The sequence below is a fragment of the Tyto alba genome, unplaced genomic scaffold (genome assembly GCF_018691265.1).
Source record: "Tyto alba isolate M040663 unplaced genomic scaffold, T.alba_DEE_v4.0 Super-Scaffold_1000006, whole genome shotgun sequence".
Taxonomy (NCBI): Eukaryota; Metazoa; Chordata; class Aves; order Strigiformes; family Tytonidae; genus Tyto; species Tyto alba.
Genome location: NW_024881272.1, coordinates 16,840,971 through 16,861,389, shown reverse-complemented (window position 1 = coordinate 16,861,389; position 20,419 = coordinate 16,840,971). Strand labels below are relative to the sequence as shown.

Sequence of the window (20,419 nt, the reverse complement as noted above, 5' to 3'; positions counted from 1 at the left end):
CACACTCACAATAAAAGCCTTTCCCACTCTAGCTAGCATACTCAAAGATGTTGTAAATAATGTAGAAACACTATGTCTCAAGCTCTTACTATTTCAGTCCTTGAATATCTGCCTACTAGTTTTATTTTTTCCACTGTTACACATATGTGAACTGAGGGACTTCTTGTTTAGCCACTTCCAGCAAACAGAGAGATTTCAGACATGGCAGGGTATGAACTGCAAATTAGGAATAACTAAGGGCTTATTTTAGAATTATGTGAACATGTAATTGCTTGTAAGTTTTTGAATTGTGAACTATAGAGCACCTGAAGGACCATCTATCCACCTACCATAGACCACTCAGTCATATAAAATCCTGACTTATGGCTTGTAAGAAATTTAAGAAAGGTTAGACACCTGGAATAAAATTCTAAGTGAATCAAATATTAAGGACTTCTTAAGTTGCAGCTTGCTTGACATTTTTTTGAGCATCTGAAGTGTCTGTTATTAGATGCAGAGCTAATACTCATGGTTGTTTTGTTTTGGTTTTTTTTTTTTTTTTTTTTAAGGGTCTTTGGTGCTTTGAATAATAGTGCCAGGAAAGCATTTAAAGAACAGTTAGATTGCTAAATGTTACTTTTTAGAAAGTAAACAACCTTCTAATGGTTTTCAAGATTAAATGTGGCTTAGTTCAAAGGCTAATGAAGATTGTTATACAAACAGATCACATAGTAACCCACACAGTAACTGATGTTTAAGGCACATGTTGCAGAAGCACTTTAGAGACTTACAGTCAAAAATAGGACTGAAATACTTTCATAATATTCTACCTTCAAAAGTTACAAGCAGTGGATTGTTAAATATTAAGGAGGTAAGAATAAAGAAATAATTGCTTAGGATTAGTGGGGCAAGTATGTTGTTTTTCTATACACTGAATTAACAGAAAAAATAGTATTTGACTGGCTAAATTGGATCAACAATGACTACAATAGTGAACACATTTAAAAGGATATTTATGGTTCAAGATTCATCAAGCAAGATCCTGACATTTACAAGAAAATGGTGGAGTACAGGACAGTTTTTTTTCAGGATTTCCTGATCTCTGAGAAGGTAAAAAAGATGGGAATGGCAGTGCTTGTACTAGAAAAAAAAGTGTTTCTGTGTGAACACCAATATCTGGGTACCCTACAGCCAGTAATATTAATTTATTTTCCTCTGTATTGTTGATCTATGAGGATGAAAAATTATTCATATTTTTGTCTACCTAGAAAAATAAAGATGTCTTTTTAATTTTTTCAGTGCTATTTTTATATCTTTAGTATAAAGATAGAATAATTACTGTAATTTTATGATAACAATTGTTAGATAGTTATAAGACCATTAATACAAAAATATTTATATCTTTTAACATCACTTGCCTATTTTTTAAATTTTGAAATGAAAGATTATTTTCTGAGTTGAGTCATAATAAATGCAGCATATGTGCATTGCTTCATTAATTATTATGTTTATGTAAAAATAGATGCACCATATTTGTCTTGATTTAAGATAGGAAGACCTCAGGTGAGCTTCCTTGCTGTTCCCATGCTTAAACAATGCAGAGAAAATGGCCTGGGATCTAATTTTTCCTCCTTACTGAATTGTGGTCATGACAACCATCTGTACAAGGATAAGCTTTACAGTATTGTCTTGTTCAAGGGTATAATTTTGGCATTATGTTGTGTGATACAATAAGGTAATGGAAAATAATACTGCACAGCAGCTGGTGCTCTCATCTACATATATTGCTGACTTATACTTTTGTTTTTTGTGTGTTTTAGTTTGCTTGTTTAATATTTATGTGGCTATCATGGCAAGGAAAATATATAAATGTAACACCAGCCTTTTAAAAGTATGTTAACATTTGAGAGAAGGGCCATTGGCTAAGGGAAATGCCACTGTTTCTGACTCTTTAAATTTATCCATCTCTACTGGGTACCAGGGAATCTACATTTTGAATATGCAATTTGATTTTTCTCTGCTGTGCCAGCAAGGCAAGATACAGTTGTAAATACCCGAGATTTTGCTTTTGCATGTCTTTATAGCAAAAGCTTGCCTAACCATATGTGGACAAATCTAAACAGAAGTAAAGACAGTGCCGGGCTGTTATTTCTTAGCTCCTTTCTGAAATACATCTATTTATGAGATGACATGGAATAAAGCTGAACATATCTATTATTAAGCAGAATCTGACAGATAATCAAAGACTGTCTTTTTCCCTGAAACTTCTACATAAAAAAGCCCTTGCTGACATTGGAAGGAAAGTAATTTAATTTGACTTTGGCCACTGTGTGCTGCAAAGTACATATATAATATACCTGGAATTGAAAACACAACAGGAGAGATTTCTTATACTGTATGTTCGAATGCTTTTGAGGTACTAGTGGAAAAGAAACTAAGGCAGGAAAGTTCATTCTAATGTCATGACATACCATCTTGCCATATGTTAACAGAAGAAATATCTAGTTGGTTTACTACTAGCACTGAATAGAAAGCAGACAAAAATTCTAGCTTGCTCCAAATCAAATTAATCATATGTGCCTCATAGTATAGTAATGGCAACTGCTGAAAGAGTGTTTAAACCAGGTTTTTTACTACTGATTTTTTACTATTTACTATTGCTTTTTTAGTATTTACTATTTCTTTGCCCCATATATGTCAGCAATAAACAAGGATCTTCCTTCTGCTGCAAATATGGGTTTGCTGATTTGAGCATTTTAACTGAAAACTATTTGTAAAGGATCATGTGCATATTTCCAGTAAGATCCCCAACACAGTAATGATCTGGTCAGGTTGGGAAAAGGAACATTGAAAGTGACTTTTCTAGTACAAATTTCTCCTCCTAGAGTACACGTTGCTGAACTTAAGCTACCTGTGCCTACGTATACCTCAGCCATTTGATTTACTTGGTATAGCATATGGATCGGATGGGTCTGTCACTGCTCTAGAAAGGTGCTTCCTGTCAGATGGAGATTCAGTGACCTGCTAAACTGATTGAAAAAGAAGTTATAGTATGAGTTATTAGATTAAGGGGTGGGGGTGGGGGGGCAAGGTGTGTATGTAGGAGGTTTGGAATTTTTCTAGCTATCAGTAACAGCTAGCCTTAAAGGATACAGAGTTTAAAATGGTTTTATTTGGTGTTTGGCTATGGGCTCATGTTGTGCTTCTTGGATATTATGGGAGAAAGCTATTATGTGGAATCTAGCTTGTGGGAAAATACTGATACAGTCTGCTGTTTGTAGTAACAAAGCTAATGGTAGCAAGCTTTGGCAGGTACATTCCAGCGTAACTAGGGCAATCCCTGTGATAGCAAACTAATCAGTTTATCAAACCCTTATTTATCCTATATAATGTAGATATTCCCAGTTTCTTTTCATGCTGCCCTCAGGTAATGCTATTCTAGCAGCAACTCCTAGCTTTGTGACAAGTGGTGCTTTATGGATAGGATGGGGCCATGCAGCTCTGCAATTCTGCAGTGTGGTTATACAAACTGCTTTTGGGAACAATATTCTAAGGACAAGGAGGGTGGAGCTAGCATGTGTCTTGCTGGTCAGGAGCTTTTGTGTCAGGTTAGTAGCCTTTTTTTGGTGCTGGTGGTGAAACAAATGATTTGCGTTATAGGGGAGTGATTCTACTTTGACAGGTTTTGATTTAAGTAATTTCCAGCAGGACAAGGCTGAAAAGACCCACCAAGTATGACACTAGAAAGGTAAGTTGTGAGGGAGCAAATTATTGATGTGTAATCATGTTTTTTCTGTTGCTGATTAGAAAGTTTACGGCTTCTCACACTGTTATGATTAAAAAATAAAAACATGTGTGCAGGTGTACCTCAGATTGAGTGCATTTTTTTTTTCTCCTGCTGCTAACCCTTTGCCATTAGCACTAGCAGTACCTGACTGCTGTTCACAGTATGTGAAAATCTGTGAGGAGTGGCCAGCGGCCTTTGTCGTACAAGTTTGGTTTTTAGCAGCAGACCATCATGATTGATGAACATGGTCTAGTTAGTGCTTCCAGGGGAGAACTATCCCCTAAAACTTGTGTTTAAAACAACTGTGAGCAAGTGATTTTGATCAATACTGCTTTATTCTGATGTAACTAGGAGTTGCCCAGACTAAACTGCACTTGGGTGCTCTGCCCAGGCTTCCCTCCTTGTGCCCCTGCCAGGGGTGGCAACCTGATCCAGTGTCGGCGACTTACCCTGGGAGGGAAGGCGGCTTTGAGAACTTGGGCAGCATGAGCAGGACTGAGCCGGGAATCAGGAATTCACCCTCCAATCCACTGTTCCCCAAGCACCTTACACCAGTTGGTGAGATCTGATACAGTATTTGCATTTCACTATTTCCCAGAGGCCTGAACAGTGCTGAGTAATCGCTGGCACGGGGTTAGAGCAAGCTTTGTAATGCAGAAAAGCACCGTACAGAGGAATTGCTGCATTTAATGACAGGGACTACAGAGCATGGCCCAATGCTAGCCTAAGAAACTTTACACAGCACCAAGCTGGTCTCAGTGACATAAAGTGCAAAGCCTATTTCACTTCGCTAATACAGCTAATGATAAAAACAAAAACGGAGGTTTAGCTGGCCTCCTAAGATGCCAACACCCCATGCCTATCACTGCAGAGGCCCGCGGGGTGCAGCCCCCAGCCCCGTGCCCGCGGTCCCAACGCACTGGCCGCCGCAGCCTCCAGGACCCGGGCCGGGGGTGGCCCCGGCCTCGCCTCGCCGGCCACCCGGGCACGAAGCCGGGGTCCCCTCCTGCCCTCTCCGATCGTTCTAGATGCCGGGGCTGACCCCCGGCGAGGCAGGGAGCTACGCCGCGGCCCCGAGGCCGGGCGGGGGGACCCCCGGACGACGCCGGCCGGGCCCGAGCCGCCTCCCGCAGGTGCCGCGGCGGCGGGGAACAATGGGCGTCGGCGGCTGCGGCGGCGGCAGGCAGCCTCCAGCACTGCCGCAACGAGTCCCGGCCAGCGAGCAGGGATCGCTCCTCCGTCAAGCACGCCTAAAGTAGTCCCTCTTTGTTCACCAGCGGCGAAGTTTCGCCTTCACCTGTGTCCTTCCGCCACGGCGCTCGCCCTCCCCGCCCCCTGGCCCGGGAGCTGCCTGTCGGCGCGGGCGGGGCCGGCCGGGGCGGGGCCGAGGCCCTTTGTGCTCCCAGAATGCACCAGCTTCTCCTCCGCGGGAAACAAAAATGGCGAGGGGCTATGGTGGAGCCGGGCTGGCTGTGAAGCGGGTCTGACCCCACCCCCGCCGCTTTTCCTCCGCTGCGCCGCGGGGTCCGTGCTCGGGGGGGGTCCCACTGCGCACCCAGCGCCCGGCCGCGCTGGGGGGAGGCTCCTGAGTTCGCTGATTTCCCTGTATGAGGCGGTTGGCACCACTGGAGAGACCGAATGAGGTGAGGGGTGGGGGGGTGGGGGGGCGGGCCGGGGCGGGGGGGGGGGGAGGGGCGGCCGGGCCCCGCGCAGGGCGGGGAGGGGGTGGGGGGGCGGGCGCACCCCGCAGCTCGGGCCGCCGGTGCCGCATCCCACCCCCCCCGCCGCGGCCGCGCCACCCGCCGGGGAGGGGGTGCGAGGGGCCCCGCTCCGGCGCGGGGGGCCCCGGAGGCCTAGGGGGGAGGGGGAGGAAGCTCCCTCCGAGGCGGACGCTGGTAGGCGGAGAAGGGGTCAGCGGTGCTCGCCGGTGACCAAAACAAAGGGAGCGGAGGCGGTGGGCCGTCTGACGGGGTCCGCGGAGGTGCCGCAGCGGTGAGGTGGCGGTGAGGCTTGCGCCGGATGTATTTTTTATTTTTTCTTTCAAGGATATTGTCCGAGCAGGTTGTATTCGCTCGGGTGCGAAGAGAACAGCACAAAAGAGGTGGTGGTGTTCGCTGGTAACTTTGTTTTTGCTTTCTTTTTTTGTTTGTAACGCCTCAGCTCTTAGTTTCTGTCAAGCTAGATAATTTGTGTTTAGAAGGCTGTGTTTTTCTGAGTCCGCTCAAATATGGTAACTGTTGTTGGCTGAAAGGATGTGCAATAACGCGCTTTCTTTTCTTTTGGTATTTGAATTGTGTAGGAAAAAGAGGTTGATACTTTTGTTAGTCAAAGAGAACAATATGGCACTGTGTTGGATGCTCTGGACACTGCTATTAGTGTTGAACTACTAAGGGCTATCATCTGTCCATGAAGTATCTGCCTGCAATTTAAAGGAGAGGGCCTGCCTAATTAAATGAAAAGGCCTGCCAGGGAAGCAGCATAGTACTGTTTATTGAATTTCTGATAGTTAGGCCCTGCTTGTGACTTTAAAAGGCCAAACATAGTAATGGATAGTAGCATGACTTTCTCCCGACTTAGTGTAAGGGCAAGTGACCAGTGCTTTACATCTGAACTGTCAAAAGCATGGGATAACAAGAAAAGTTTCCCCTGTTTTCCTTTTAGTCTGTAATCAGGTTGCTGAAAGTTAACAAGTTAATGTTTGTCTCTTTTTTGAGAGCTTAAATTACAAGTAATTGGAAAGCAGTTGGGGTTAAAAGAAGAAAAAAAGCTTAGTTTCTATTGTATTAGAGAACAGGATAATTTCATAGTTTTTTAGTGGAAGGAAAATAAGGGAAAACAAAGACTGAAAATATGAAAGAAGGTGTGTGATGAAGTAGTGAAAGGGAGAAGAATCTCTGAAAGGAGCTGGTGAAATGTGGATCTGTATTGAAAGTATAATGTATTAATGTTTTTCCATGGTTAACTGTGATTTTTGTCAAATACAGATGTGTGGCTTCTCAACAAGTTGTCTTTTTTGCTCTGGGAGGAATTTTAAATCAGGTGTAGATGCTTCTGAAAAGTTGGCTTAATATGGCTGGTACATATTTTTTAAATAGGTGCAAGACACATGCATTGGTGGTTAGTATCAAGGCTGACCTTGGAGAGAGTTGTTTGTCCTTCTCTGCTTTATGAGATCAGCTAAAGTTTTAGAAGAGCGGCTGTAACAACTAAGTTGCAATTTATATCCCAGTAGAGTGAACTTCTATATTCCCTGGAGATAGATGTGAATGAATATAGTGTTAGAGGCACCTAAATTGCTTTAAAGCATATTTTGTGCTCCTCATGCTAGTTGAGGAGGAGAAAGCTTGGAGGGAAGAAACACATGTGACTAGAAGCCAATATGAATCTTTTCTTAGTTTGTGAATTGTTGGCACTTTTTGTGTGACCGATCTCTGAGTTTGCTGCAGAGTTGGTTTCACCTTCTTTACATGCCTTCCTTGCAGGAAATGGAGGCGAAGTGTGTCTTTGAGTAAAACACACCAGGAGAAGAATTATAAAACCACAGGTATTCCTGGAGGGTCCTTGGGCAGGGTAATACCTGTTACTGAAAGCACTAAAACTAGTTTAATTTATTCTTTGAATAATTTAGATTTCAAGCTGATGGTCTCTTTGTAAAAGGTATAATCTCTATGTATGAGTGAAATCAAGGGGCTTAGTTTTCTTTCAGAGAGCTAGTGATGAGAGCATACCTGATGAGCCTGGACATATTCCATTGACTAAATATCTTGGAGGATAATAATTTATTTATGTTTTAGATGGACTTATTTTTAATTACCTTCTGTGGAGTGCTTATGAAGGTTGCTGTTCTTGTAGACCAGCCTTAAAGAAGAAAGTTTTTATCTTTATAGGGTTTTGGTCATCTCTTCTTCCTCCCCTTCCCTCAGTGCATGTCAGCATGTTGTCTGTTATCGCTTCACTGCATGTTCCTACTATGCTCTTTTAGGTACATTGCTGGGCATCCTGTATTTGGATACTGTAGAAACAGAAAAGGCAGTTGCTGTGCTTAAGGAGGTGCTAAGTACACAATTAAGGGAAGTTGTGATCTGAAAAGGTGTGTTGTAACCTGATACCATTGTTCTCTCCCCGATATAACTTTCTGCCTCTTTTGTACAAACCCGTGATCAATCCCAAACAAATGGAGAGCCCTATCCTATTTCCTTACATACTAAATAAGTTATTGTGTTATGATCTTCTAAAGACTAATACTTTCACTTTGCGTATCAAATAGAATCAAAACATTTCTAGTTACTTATAATTTCTTGGGCGAGAATGTGAGCAATTAAAACCAAAACCACAAATTATTGTAGTATTCTGGACATGAGAATGTGCTTACCCTGGTGACTACCTCCTTTTAATAATGTGAATCAATCTTATTAAGGACGGTCATACTTCACAGGGTCAAAAGATGGCTTGGGTTAGAAGGGATCTTGGGAGTTCTCTAGTCCCACCCAGTGTAGCACCAGCCATGAGGCCAGATCAGGTGGCTTTAGCCACTCAGCCCTTGAAAGCCTCCGGTGATGGAGAGCACACAACCACCCTGGGCCCCTGTTCTACTGCTGAACTGTCCTCAAGGGAAGAAAAACACTTCCCCCCTGTACCCATTAGAATCTCTCTTATTTCAGCATATGCATGTCATCTCTTGTCCTCCTGTCATGTGCTACTGTGAAGAGACTAATTGCATCTCACTAATCTTCACATTGGACCTGGAAGGCTGCTGTTAGCCCTCCCTGAAGCCTTTTATTCTCCAGGCTGAACGAGCCTGGTTCCTGCAGCGTCCTCTCATGGGGCAAGTGCTCCAATCTTGCTGACAGGGAACAGCTAATATAGAGTGATTGCCCTGAAATCATTGATAGGACAGAGTTTTTCGGCCTTAGAAGATACTTGAACTTCCATCTATGATGGATTTATTAGGCATTGCTCTCTTGAGTGGCCTGTGAATTGGCTTCCTGCACATGTTTAAACAAACATGTGAACTTGACTTGCAGGCCCATGGGACTAGACAGGCTGCTTTTAAGAGCACCAGGGTAGCTGTGTGATGTTCTCATGGGGCTGTTCTTTACCATTATAGGTTGTGGAGAACAGGGGTAATCTATAATGATTAGAGAATGGCAAATGTTACACCTATCTTCAGAATGGGCCAAAAGTTCAGCCCAGGAAACTGCAGGCTGTTTAGCGTCACTTTGGTCTCTAGGAAAGTCATAGAGTAAGTCTTCCTGGAAGACATTTCTGGACATATGGGAAGGTGGTGACTAGGAACAGTCAGCATATACTTACCAAGGATACATCATGTCCTGACCAACCTGACCACCTTCTGTGTTAAAAATGGTAGGATATGTGGATGATGGGAGAGGAGTGGATGTCACTTATCTCGGCTTCAGCAAGGCTGAAGAAAGTGGCCGACGGCAACCTTATGAAATTCAGCAGAGGCAAAAGCCAAGACCTGCATCTGAAGAAAGAACCACAGGCTAAGACTGGCTGGGGATTACATTTGCAAGATGGGCTTGGGGGTCTGACAGACGGAAAGGAGAACATGAGCCAGCAGTGTGTCCTGTAAGGAAAGGCAAGTGGTATCCTGGGCTGAATTAACAGCAACGGAACCAGAAGATTGAGGGGAAGTGATTATTTCCTTCCACTCAGAACTCTTTAGACAGCATCTAGAATACTGTTTTGGTTCTCCCAGTGCAAGGAAGACATCAAACTAGACAAATTTGGTAGAAGGCCACCAAGACAGGGACTGGAGCACTTGCCCCATGAGAGGATGCTGCAGGAACCAGGCTCGTTCAGCCTGGAGAATAAAAGGCTTCAGGGAGGGCTAACAGCAGCCTTCCAGGTCCAATGTGAAGATTAGTGAGATGCAATTAGTCTCTTCACAGTAGCACATGACAGGAGGACAAGAGATGACATGCATATGCTGAAATAAGAGAGATTCTAATGGGTACGGGGGGAAGTGTTTTTCTTCCCCTTGAGGACAGTTCAGCAGTAGAACAGGGGCCCAGGGTGGTTGTGTGCTCTCCATCACCGGAGGCTTTCAAGGGCTGAGTGGCTAAAGCCACCTGATCTGGCCTCATGGCTGGTGCTACACTGGGTGGGACTAGAGAACTCCCAAGATCCCTTCTAACCTGAGTTATTCTATTATCCTGAATGGCTGTAAAATTGAAAATAGTTTTGGGAATGTATTTTTTATCCCCAACCAGTACTCTTCACTTTTCTAGGCTGAGGGATGCCTAGGTTAGAGTCCCTTTTTCCTTCTGTACAGTTGGTGATGTGGCTTAGGCTTTTGATTACACCAGAATACAAAATAGTGTAAAGATAAGGATCCCAAAGTGTATCTGGTAGTTCCTCTGTGACACAGCACGTTGGAAGCTCAAAATGCATTTGCCTACATGAAGTAGCATAAAAGGATAAGCTATAATCTATATTTGTGTTAGATCCTGTGCTTGAAAGAAATTCTTCGCAATTTACAAATAGTCTGCTTGTGTATAATTGGTACTGTTGCAACAAAGTTGTCATTATAAAAAGCAAAGTGAACTTTATGTTTTTGAATCAGATTGAGCCTAAGTTTGGGCCTGGCACGGGGCAGAGTAAGTATCCTGTTAAGTCTGTCTGTCGTCTTGGCCCCGCAGAATCTTTTTATTTGGTAGCAGCGGGAAGGGATGGTTGACAAAGTGAACAGATAATGTTTGCCAATGAGATCTCATAAATGGCAGACAAGCTGCAAGGAAGATGGGAAGAAATCTGCAGCTGGGATGCAACATCACTCCAGCTGCTAGCAGAGGTACTGGATCCCCTTGCAGGATAGCAGCTATGTTGAGAGCATGGCATGGGCTTGGTTATGCAGTGCTGGGTAAACCAGCTGAGACTGTCATGCTCAGAAAAGATTAATTTCCCTTTTCTCCTGCCTTCTGGCTGTGTTTGCTGCTTGCCTGGTTTGTCTAGTCACCAGACCTTTGTGAGGTGCTTTAATTTGTTCAAAATATCAGAAAATCAGTCCATATTAAGGCAAAGAAAACTGAATGGAAAGCTTATGGAGAAGTGAGCTTGTCATTCCAGGGCTGGTGGGAGGGGAGCAAGCTGCTGTATTGGATAAGCCATGTGAGAAACTGCCTTCAGTTTTGTGTGTTCTGAGCCTTTGCTAGACCTCCCCTCCTGTGCCCCATTCCCTGTGAGATGTTGACAGTCCTGTTATAAGGAGAACAGAACAGACGACTGTTTTACAGCCTTTCTTCATAGTTGAGTTTTCTTTAAAGTTTAATTGAAGTGTAGTTTGTCTGTAGCTTCAGACACAACAGTTGCGATTAATCAGCAGTACTGTCACACTTTCAGAATTTATAACTAGAGATAATCAGTTTAGTAAGTTCTCTCACTAGATCTTCCTCTCCTATGTGATACCGCATTTTGCAGTTTTGAAAGAGATCCTAAACCTATGTCCATTGACTTAATAGCATGCGCTGTCTGTGAGTTCTAGTCTGAATTCTCTTCTAAATCTGCTGGGCTCTCTAAACTCATCTTCCCTTCAGTGTGATTTGTATTTACTGGGAATAAATGAATTTTCTATAGGTCTCACTGGAGATTGTTTCAGTGGATGGAAATCTTGTTATGCTTTGGGCACTTAGTTGTTGAAATATAGTAACATTAAATTGGCTTCCAAAAACTCTCTGTATTCATAGGGTGGCTATCATCTGTTACTGTTGCAGTATTTGTGAATCACACAGCCTTTCTGGAAGAAATCTCCCGAAATTGCATGGATTGTCAATGAAACTGTCTGTAGTTCAGTCATGCTGTCTGGCATTGCCATTTGAAGGAGCTGGTGCCCCAAGTTGCTTGTTTGCATTTGTTCTGTTGTGCTGACAAACCATTCTGTGAACCATATCAGTGAACTGAGATGGCTGAAAAAGTAATTCTGTCAATGGAGTTTTTCTTAATAGGAGTTGTTTCACAGCAGTTGTTGCAACTGAAGGAGTACAGGAGTATGAATGACCTTAACCTGGCAGTTGAGGAAAAAGACATTTGGGAACAAGTGTTTGTTTTAATGCTCCAGCCTCTTCTGGATAAGGATTAGGCCTTCCAGGCTCTTTTTCCGTAACTTCTCCGCTGCTTCGTTCTATGGGATTGCTGTGGAGATACAGGAGTCAGAGGCACCACATGAACATTAAAATTTTCTAACCTCTAATAAAGAGGTTAGAAAGAGTTTCAAACAAGTCAAAACTAACATATATCTGATTTTGATTATTACAATGCTGTGCATAATAACTTGTCATGGTTCACAAATGGGACTGATTTAGGTAGTTTACCTTCAGAGGGAGTTTTCCATTTCTGTTGACAAAGAATGACAGCTATCTTCTGCTGCTGCTGCATATTATAAACTAATTCATTAAGTAGATGAATAGAAGGTCTTCTGTCAGTCTTGCCTGAGAATATCAATGCTTATGATCTAGAACCAAGGTGAAAAATTAATGAGCATTTTCAGTACTTTGGGATCAACTTCTCAATGAATGGTGAAAGTACACATCTACTTTGGAAGCATATTTTAACATGCAGACACATTTTACTGACTTCCCCCAGTAATTTCTGAAAGATTGTATAGGTGTGTGAGGACTTTGTATTTTATGTGCTTGAGTAAGAATACAGCCACAGCATAATCAGTATTGAGTAAAGGATGTAAAACCAGGGTGCGTTAGACATTTTGTATGACATGCAGTGTAGCTTAGTTGTGCAAGTTAAAGGAGATAATTTTTTTTTTTTTTTTTTTCTGAAAAACAAGACATTTGTTGGATATTTTGCAATGAGAAGTTCTTGGAAAGAAGTTTTTCAGATGATGGGGAAATTGTTACTTAAAGGTTACTAACTAATTTTGTTGGTGTGGTAGGGAGGTGCTATGGAGCTAACTTTAGAGAAGACTTGAAAGCAAGTTTCTAGAAAATGTGGAGCCTTTAAAGCAAAGCTGGCAAGCAATAAGTTAACTTCAGATAGCATTTTCACTTAATTTCCAACATAAATTTTACTGTAATGGTAGGTGTGACTTTTTGGTACTCCAGTGAAGAGAGTGCTGTGGCAGGACAGTTGAGAAAGTTGTTAACATTTTAGGCATGTAGTTTTTATGCTGGTCTGCACTGAATGTCTTGTGATTTCTTGTGCAGCGTTTCCAGAAGGCACTTCAGACACCTACTTCAAGTAACTTATGGCTCGGTAATTAAAGTCAGTTGGTTAAAGGAGCAGTTTTTCCCACTTAATCTCCATCAAAAACATTGAGGGAATGTCTCCCTGAAGAGGAACTTCTGATCTATGTGGAAAGTAACTGTTAAGCTAGTGTCAGCCTATTGTGATAGCTAACCTTATTTTCAGTCTATGTTAGATAAACCATAAACTGCCACAGCAGGAGCTACTTCATGAGCTGTGTAGTCATCACTACAGCGGTGATATCTCCCACAAAGAGAGCAATGTGGACAATGCAGGAATATCTGCACTATTGGCTCAGACCTTTACTTGTGTGTCAAGATCCTTCAGTCTAAAGTGGCTATTGTGAGTTCAGGCTCTTGTATAAGTCAATGTATACACTCATTTAAGTGCTTTGTGCAAGAAAATGATGCATGACACATTTTTGTTATAATTTGAATGGAGTTATGGGATGAACTTCTGTGCTTAAAAGAATGTTATATGCTTTTAAAGACTTTTTTTAGTATAAAACTCAGAAGTAGCTGTTGATTTTTTTTTTTTTTTTTTTTTAATGGGAATGTGTACTAGATGATGTATAAGAAACAAATTGTGTATTTTTGAGAATTCTATACAAGATCTTACACAGCTCTTCTTTTCAAGTACTGGAAAAGAAGAGCCAACATTCCTGTCTTCCAGCAGCTTTCTCTAGTCTCTTAAAATGGATGAAAATCTGGAAAGAAAATCTTTGGACCTTTAGAAGATAGTAGTCCTGTCAAAACACTTGTAAAACAGTTTAAAGGTACACTAGTGAATTTGGTTTAGGTGCTTCAAACTGCACACGACAACTTATTGACCTGTTTAATACGCTAAATCAAGTTCACAGATGTAATTTGAAGTATGTGAATAATTTAATACTTTGTAATGATGAGCCCTTTCCAAGAAAATAATTAGTGGCTGAGACCAGGTAATAGTTTCAGAATGATTTCTAGCCCATTTTGATCAAGCCTTGCCTAGTCTTGGAACATTGCTTGCTTTTTGCTAAGTTGGAAATGTGTGTAGTCAGAAAGGCTTGGGAAACTGATGAAGGTAAAACCGTTTTTTCTTCTTTTGACTGGCTGACTTCAGACATTTTTTTCTGAGCCTGTTTGGTACTTGAATCTGTAAATAGTTCTACAGATGCAAAGGAGAGAGTAGAAAGTGGTTGCAACAAGTGTTAAGGGCTGGGGGGCTGCTTCAGAGGCCCATGCAAACATTTAAGATACTGTACAAGGTATGGGACAAAATCTTGCAGTGATGTACAAAAGATGGTAAGTTTAAATAAGCAAATAATCTAAGGGTATGAGGTTATTCAGAATAATGTAGGAACTTTAGGACATCAAGCTACTGAGTGACTGGGTAATGAAGTCACAAATTCAATCTGGTGCAAACAGAAGTGGTACACAGGGGGAAGAGAAACAACAGTCGGGGAGTGGTTATAATGAGAATCTGCAGTTCCTAGTACTACTTTGAAATTTTTAACTCAATGCCTTATTGCAGTGTGGTGAGGGGTAGGGAGAGGAGTCTACAAACATTATTAGTTGGAAAGGAGCAAAGAATAAAAAAAATGTCCTGGCAGCCATGCTATTGGCCTGTTAGTGTAAACTGATTTTGAATGCTGTGTGCATCCTGTCCCGTTCATCAGAGGTTAGAGTAGAACTGGGGAAAAGCAGTGGTAACTTCAAACAGCTTTCATGTGAGAGGCAGCAGAAGTGGTAGGATACTTTATCTAGGAAGTATGCCTGGGTGGGTCTAAACATTGTTACTGGGGCATGAAGGGAGAAGATGGAAAATGACAGTTTAGTTTCCTGATGCAATGATGAAGGATGTCAAATGAAGTGACAAGGTACTAGTTGTGAAACAAGCCAAAAGTGCTGTTTTACAGATTCAACGAAACAGGTAGGAAAACTTGCAGAAGAAAATTCCATTAAGGACTTGAAGGAAAAAAAACCCCAAAAAACAACAACAAAACCCCCAAACAAACAACCAACACCCCCCCCAAAAAGCAAAAAAAACAACCAACCAACCAACCAACCAAAAAAAAAAAAAACAAACCAGAAAACGTTACTGCTTGAGATCTTTGGATCCACAGCCTGTAAGAGACCTAGAGAATATTCGGGAGAGGAGTGCTCTTTTATTTTTATTTTTTTTTTTTCCTGTTTCTATAGTCTTCCTTAGTCACTTGTCTGAATATTTTTGTATTTAGGGTCAGGCAGGACTTAAACTGGTGACCCAGTTGTGCGTGAGGATGCCAATTACTGGACTAGGTGGAACACTTGTCTGGCCCATTATAGCTGCTCTTACTGTCACGTCATTGTTTAGACTTATACCCATTATAAATATGCTTAAAACAGCTGTCTCATTTTCTTGTGTCTAACCTTCTTGGTTTCAACTGTTCAGTACAAAAAAATTACTTACTCTGTAGCCCGTTAACTTCTGTATTTCTGATGTTTTGAGCCATCAGAATTCCAGTTTTATTTTTGTATTGAATGTTAATAGTACACTTTTAGGGAGAAGGGATTCCCTTCTCTTTGAAACTTTAACTCTTTAAACATCTGAATAGTAATTTTCATCAAACTGTATAGGACACTGATTACTTTACTGGTTTTGTTGGTGCTTTGTAATTTAAAAACTTCTGATGCTGATAATGTACCTGAGCTATCTTGAATGAGGTGAAAATTTGTTCTTTCAATTGAGTCTATCTTATTTAACAATCTGATCTGTCCTTGTGTTTGCATCATTGTTAGGCGTACTTTTAGTTTCTAACAGGAAAATACATTGGGTTATGCAAGTGGTAACTTTGTTTTACAGTCTCAAATTCTGCCTGTTACTTAGGAAGATTATTCCTTGTGCATTATTTGATCCTAGTTTGTAATTTTCTGGTTTTTACTCCTTTACTTTGAGTGTAGTGTTTTATAGCTAGTCTGACATAAAAGCATATTCATACTTATATACACATATATAATTAGGCTACATATTGTGGAATTGTATGAGGACAAAATGATTATTGATTCAAATAATTTGTAATTTCGAGTTCCTTGTATAAAGAAAGGTGGCAAGATACTTCTGTTTTACTTTCCCTCATTCTTTTCCTGTCTCATTCTCGGAGAGAGGAAAACTTACTTTACGTTAGTAACTTAACATATAGAAATACTTCCTGTGCTGCAAACCTCTACAGCTATGCTTAGTGGCAAAGCATGATGCTGTGTTGGATGGTACCCGAGTTAGCACTATGTTAACTCAAGGTCTATACCCAACCTGGTTGGTTTCTATTTTTCCCTTCTATGTGGTATGGTTTTTTTACTGTTTTCATTCATTCTGAGTAATTAACTACTGCGTACCATGTTGACTACCACTCTTCCTACCAAGGCAATGTAGTTAGAATTGGCCTAGGACCATTTTAGCTTCCTTGGAAATTTAGAAAGCTGACAGTGACTAGAGTAACTAATGTTTTGCAGAAGTAATCCTGTATTTCTTGGTTTTGATGCACTCTTTGATGCTTCTTGTGACTTCATGAAGAGTCTCTGAGCTGGAAAGTTTGTGTTTCCTGATCCTCATTTACATTAGTTGATCTCGTAGAATATTTTTATTTATATAAATTTATCTCTTCCAAATTTTGTAGACTCTTACAGTATCAGAGGCACTGCTACTAAAGGTGCGTAAAGTCAGAAAACATGACCAGGTTTTTAGTTACCTGACGTTCTGGAGTTAGCTAAGTGACTTTTAGCTGTGAATAATATGAATATTTAAAATATATATTTTTTTAATTTAACGTAATTCTGGTTACCTTTTCTCTTGCTTCCATTTCTTTAGAGACTCTACAGCGGTGGGTAATTCACTGGTCCATAAGCGGTCTCCTTTACGTCGAAGCCATAAGACCTCAGCATCTCTGACCAAGCTGTCGTTACGTGATGGACAGAAAGCCAAAAAGCCACTGTGTAAATTTGAAGAAGGTCAGGATGTCCTAGCTAGATGGTCAGATGGCTTGTTTTATCTTGGAACTATCAAAAAGGTAAACAATTTTTTAACTTTACTGGAATCTTACAGTATCATGTGTTGGTCAAATATTACAGTATTGTTGTCTCATTTACTTAGTAGTAAATACATTGTTCTGTTCAGTCCTTTTACTCATGGTTTCCACTGTATTTTTGTTTTTCAGATAAACAAACTGAAACAGAACTGCTTCATTATATTTGAAGACAGTTCCAAATCCTGGGTTCTCTGGAAGGACATACAAACAGGCAAGAACTTCAGTGAAGTAGTAACTGTTTGGTATTTTATTTGTTTAGGTTACTCTATCTATTGAAATAAATAATTACGTTATATTCTTGTATCCTGAAGAGCAATATAGTTTAATGTGACACAGGATCATGAATTAGGCAAAATAAAACAACAAAAAAAAATCAAACAATTCTTTATCATTACAGTTATTTTTGTTTTTTTTTTTTTCCCCACATAACCATGTGCAGGGAGGGGAGAACACTTCTAAAAACAATCACATTTGAGTTTATTTGGATGGGTATAGAGTATAACACACTGTCTTAATAGAAATTTCCAGGCCCTAATTTACACCGAGTTTACGTCCTCCTATTGTTTACAGTTGAAACTTGATGTGGAAAGAAACCAAAGACTAGAAAATTCTAGGTTTCAATGGAGTTTTCACATTTAAAAGTAACACTATAGCTGTTGCACATGAGAAACAATTACAGATTTTTGAAATGTCATGTGATACAAAGCAATGTGGAATTATTAAGTGAGACATCTATTGTATATTAGCTTTGATTTTTCAGATACTTGGGGAGTAGCTAGTATCTTGATAATCTAATGCTAATGAAGCATGGATGACAATTTCTGTGACAGCTTCCTCATCATATAAAGTCAATGGAAATCTGATCTTGCTGGTTCTTGATGTTTAAGTTAAACATTTTATCTGATAATGGGAGAAGTTTTGTATTCATAATAGCAAAAAAGTAACTGATTTATTGCTGAGAAACTTGTAAAATACTGCTGTTGTGCTTCTGTATAATACTAGATTGTGATCTTTAATTTATTGTAACTATCAAACTGTAGTGTATGAGTGTGGTAACATGTAGATTAAGAAATTTGTACTTCAATCCAGATGATTACATGGATAATGTGGTATGATTTGAGATGTCGTTTTATTTCCAGTTCACAAGCTAACATTTTTTTTCCTTACCTCTACTGTTATTATGTGCTTTTGTATGCTTGCTGATAAGTATAAGAAGTGATAACATACTTCCTAGGAGTGTTAGAACTGAATATGAAAGCACCTTGGGCAGATTGGTCAAAAAAATATCCACCAAATTGTGCATATGTTAACATGAGAAGCAGCACAAACTGCTGTAAACACAAAGCATATCTATTAGTTGTCCAGTTATGATTTCTTTATACATATTTTTTAGCCTGCATTTACATTCTTTAGTTAATTAATTTTTATTGTTAATATTGAAGAGTCTATGGGCTGCGTAGTAAATAGGCAATATATAGCTTATAAATATCCGATATTCTATGATAAGCGATATAAATATTTGTAAGACATAGAGTCTGTACAAAATGTCTGAATTTATTTTCGTTAGGAAGTCAAGCTCTGTAACAGTATGTTTCTACAATACATGGATCTGTAACTGCAATGATGAAGAAAGCCATATGCATCATAACTGTTCCAACTGCAGATGTAATCAGGGAAAAAAAAAAAAATCACACTTTCATCTTTGTCTAGGAGCCACTGAAAGTGGGGAAATGGTCTGTACAATATGTCAGGAAGAGTATTCAGAAGCACCGAATGAAATGGTTATATGTGATAAATGTGGGCAAGGTAACTAATCTTTTTTTTTCCATTTACTGCATTTTAAAAGATGTTTTGATTTGTTTTATGAAACAGGATATTTGCCTGGCTATGACTGACTGCTCAGCTGATCTTAAATTTTATAGACCTTAGTGGCTATTAAAAGCTCAGTGAACAATGACAATCCATGTTAGTGGCTAACACGTGTTCTGTAAATAAAGTTTATTTTTTCTACTAAGAAAGTTTAAAATATAATTTAGAATGTTACCAATCTTTTTGATTAGATTTTTGGCACTTAATGACAGATAATGGTTCATAGTTGCATTAAGATTATATAAAGTTAATTATGTGTAAGCTTCTTTTGCCATTTTCATAACACTTTGGCTGATCACTTTTTATACAGGTTATCATCAGCTGTGTCACACACCAAATATTGATTCCAGCGTGATTGATTCTGATGATAAATGGCTCTGTCGACAGTGCGTTTTTGCAACAACAACAAAGGTATGTTTCCAGAAAAATATTTTGTAATACGTCCCATATTGCATGCGTAATCTGCTTTTGAAGTTGAAACAGAAAATAAAAGAAATAGTAATTTTTTCAGTTGTTCCTTTTTTAACTCTGTTCTGAATGTAAGTTTTATATGTTGGGAATGAATATTTATTTTAGAAATAGGTGACACCTGGCTTTCAATTTACTTTTAAATAAATATGCTATTAATAAAACACAAATATAAGTGAAAGTATTTTACCTGATTATAGACATATTTCTGTAACTTTAAAATTATTTCTGAAACTTTCAAATCCTTTACACTATTGTTTTTGTTAATCAATATATTTCTTATGGCCCAGAGAGGTGGTGCGCTTAAGAAAGGACCAAATGCCAAAGCACTGCAGGTCATGAAACAAACATTACCGTATAATGCAACAGATCTTGAGTGGGATGCAGGTCATAAAACCAACGTCCAGCAGTGTTACTGCTATTGTGGAGGACCTGGAGAGTAAGTAAACAGATAACATAAGAACTTTTCTCTGTAATGTAGCTGCAAAATTTGGCCCTGATGGTGTAGATGTTTATTTCTGAACTTGTTAGTTTCTACTTCTGTTGTGTGTAGGTATTAAACTTGGTGTGAAGTCGAATTTTGAATTGTATATATATTTTTGAAATGTCTCATGGGAAATACTTTTACTAATGGTTTTCCTTCTATCAGATATTTTGGTTTGTTTTAATTTTGTCATGTGACCATCAAAATCCGTTCTACAACAAACAAGAATATATTTTTTTTGCATTGCTACTGTTAATGTGTTGAGATGGGATGGAGTTGTTTGATCATTTCGCAATTCTAGGCAGTGTTTTTCTGATGTTAGTTCAGCTCTGTCAATCACAAACGTAAACATATCTAGAGATTAGTTTATTAAATTTTGTTGGAATAGACAGCTGTCTGATTCTACCATAACATCATAGCCTGGATTGCAATTATTGTCAGGGGAAAGACTTTTTTTCCTTTTATGGCATTACAGAGTCCTCTGCTGGTTCTTTCTTACAAGAAAGGCAAGAAGAGGACTTCTTAAGCAGGTAGAGATAAATACTCTGGTGTCTGCATGGATGAGTGAAAGAAT

The 20,419-nt window shown here is 39.8% G+C and overlaps 1 protein-coding gene across 2 annotated transcripts in view; it reads left to right on the top strand.

Moving 5' to 3' along the window:
• Window positions 1-5,171: 5,171 nt before the first annotated feature.
• MTF2 (metal response element binding transcription factor 2) overlaps window positions 5,172-20,419 on the top strand; it is a 28,698-nt gene continuing 13,450 nt past the window's right edge. The window contains exons 1-6 of one of the 2 annotated variants that reach the window (XM_033000643.2): window positions 5,172-5,409; window positions 16,808-17,006; window positions 17,154-17,235; window positions 18,735-18,830; window positions 19,204-19,304; window positions 19,652-19,800. In XM_033000643.2, coding sequence (XP_032856534.1) covers window positions 5,405-5,409; window positions 16,808-17,006; window positions 17,154-17,235; window positions 18,735-18,830; window positions 19,204-19,304; window positions 19,652-19,800 — 632 coding nt within the window. In that variant the 5' untranslated portion in view covers window positions 5,172-5,404. Of the gene's footprint in view, window positions 5,410-5,678; window positions 5,770-16,807; window positions 17,007-17,153; window positions 17,236-18,734; window positions 18,831-19,203; window positions 19,305-19,651; window positions 19,801-20,419 lie in introns of those variants that run through there. The other variant, XM_033000644.2, reaches the window with a different exon arrangement.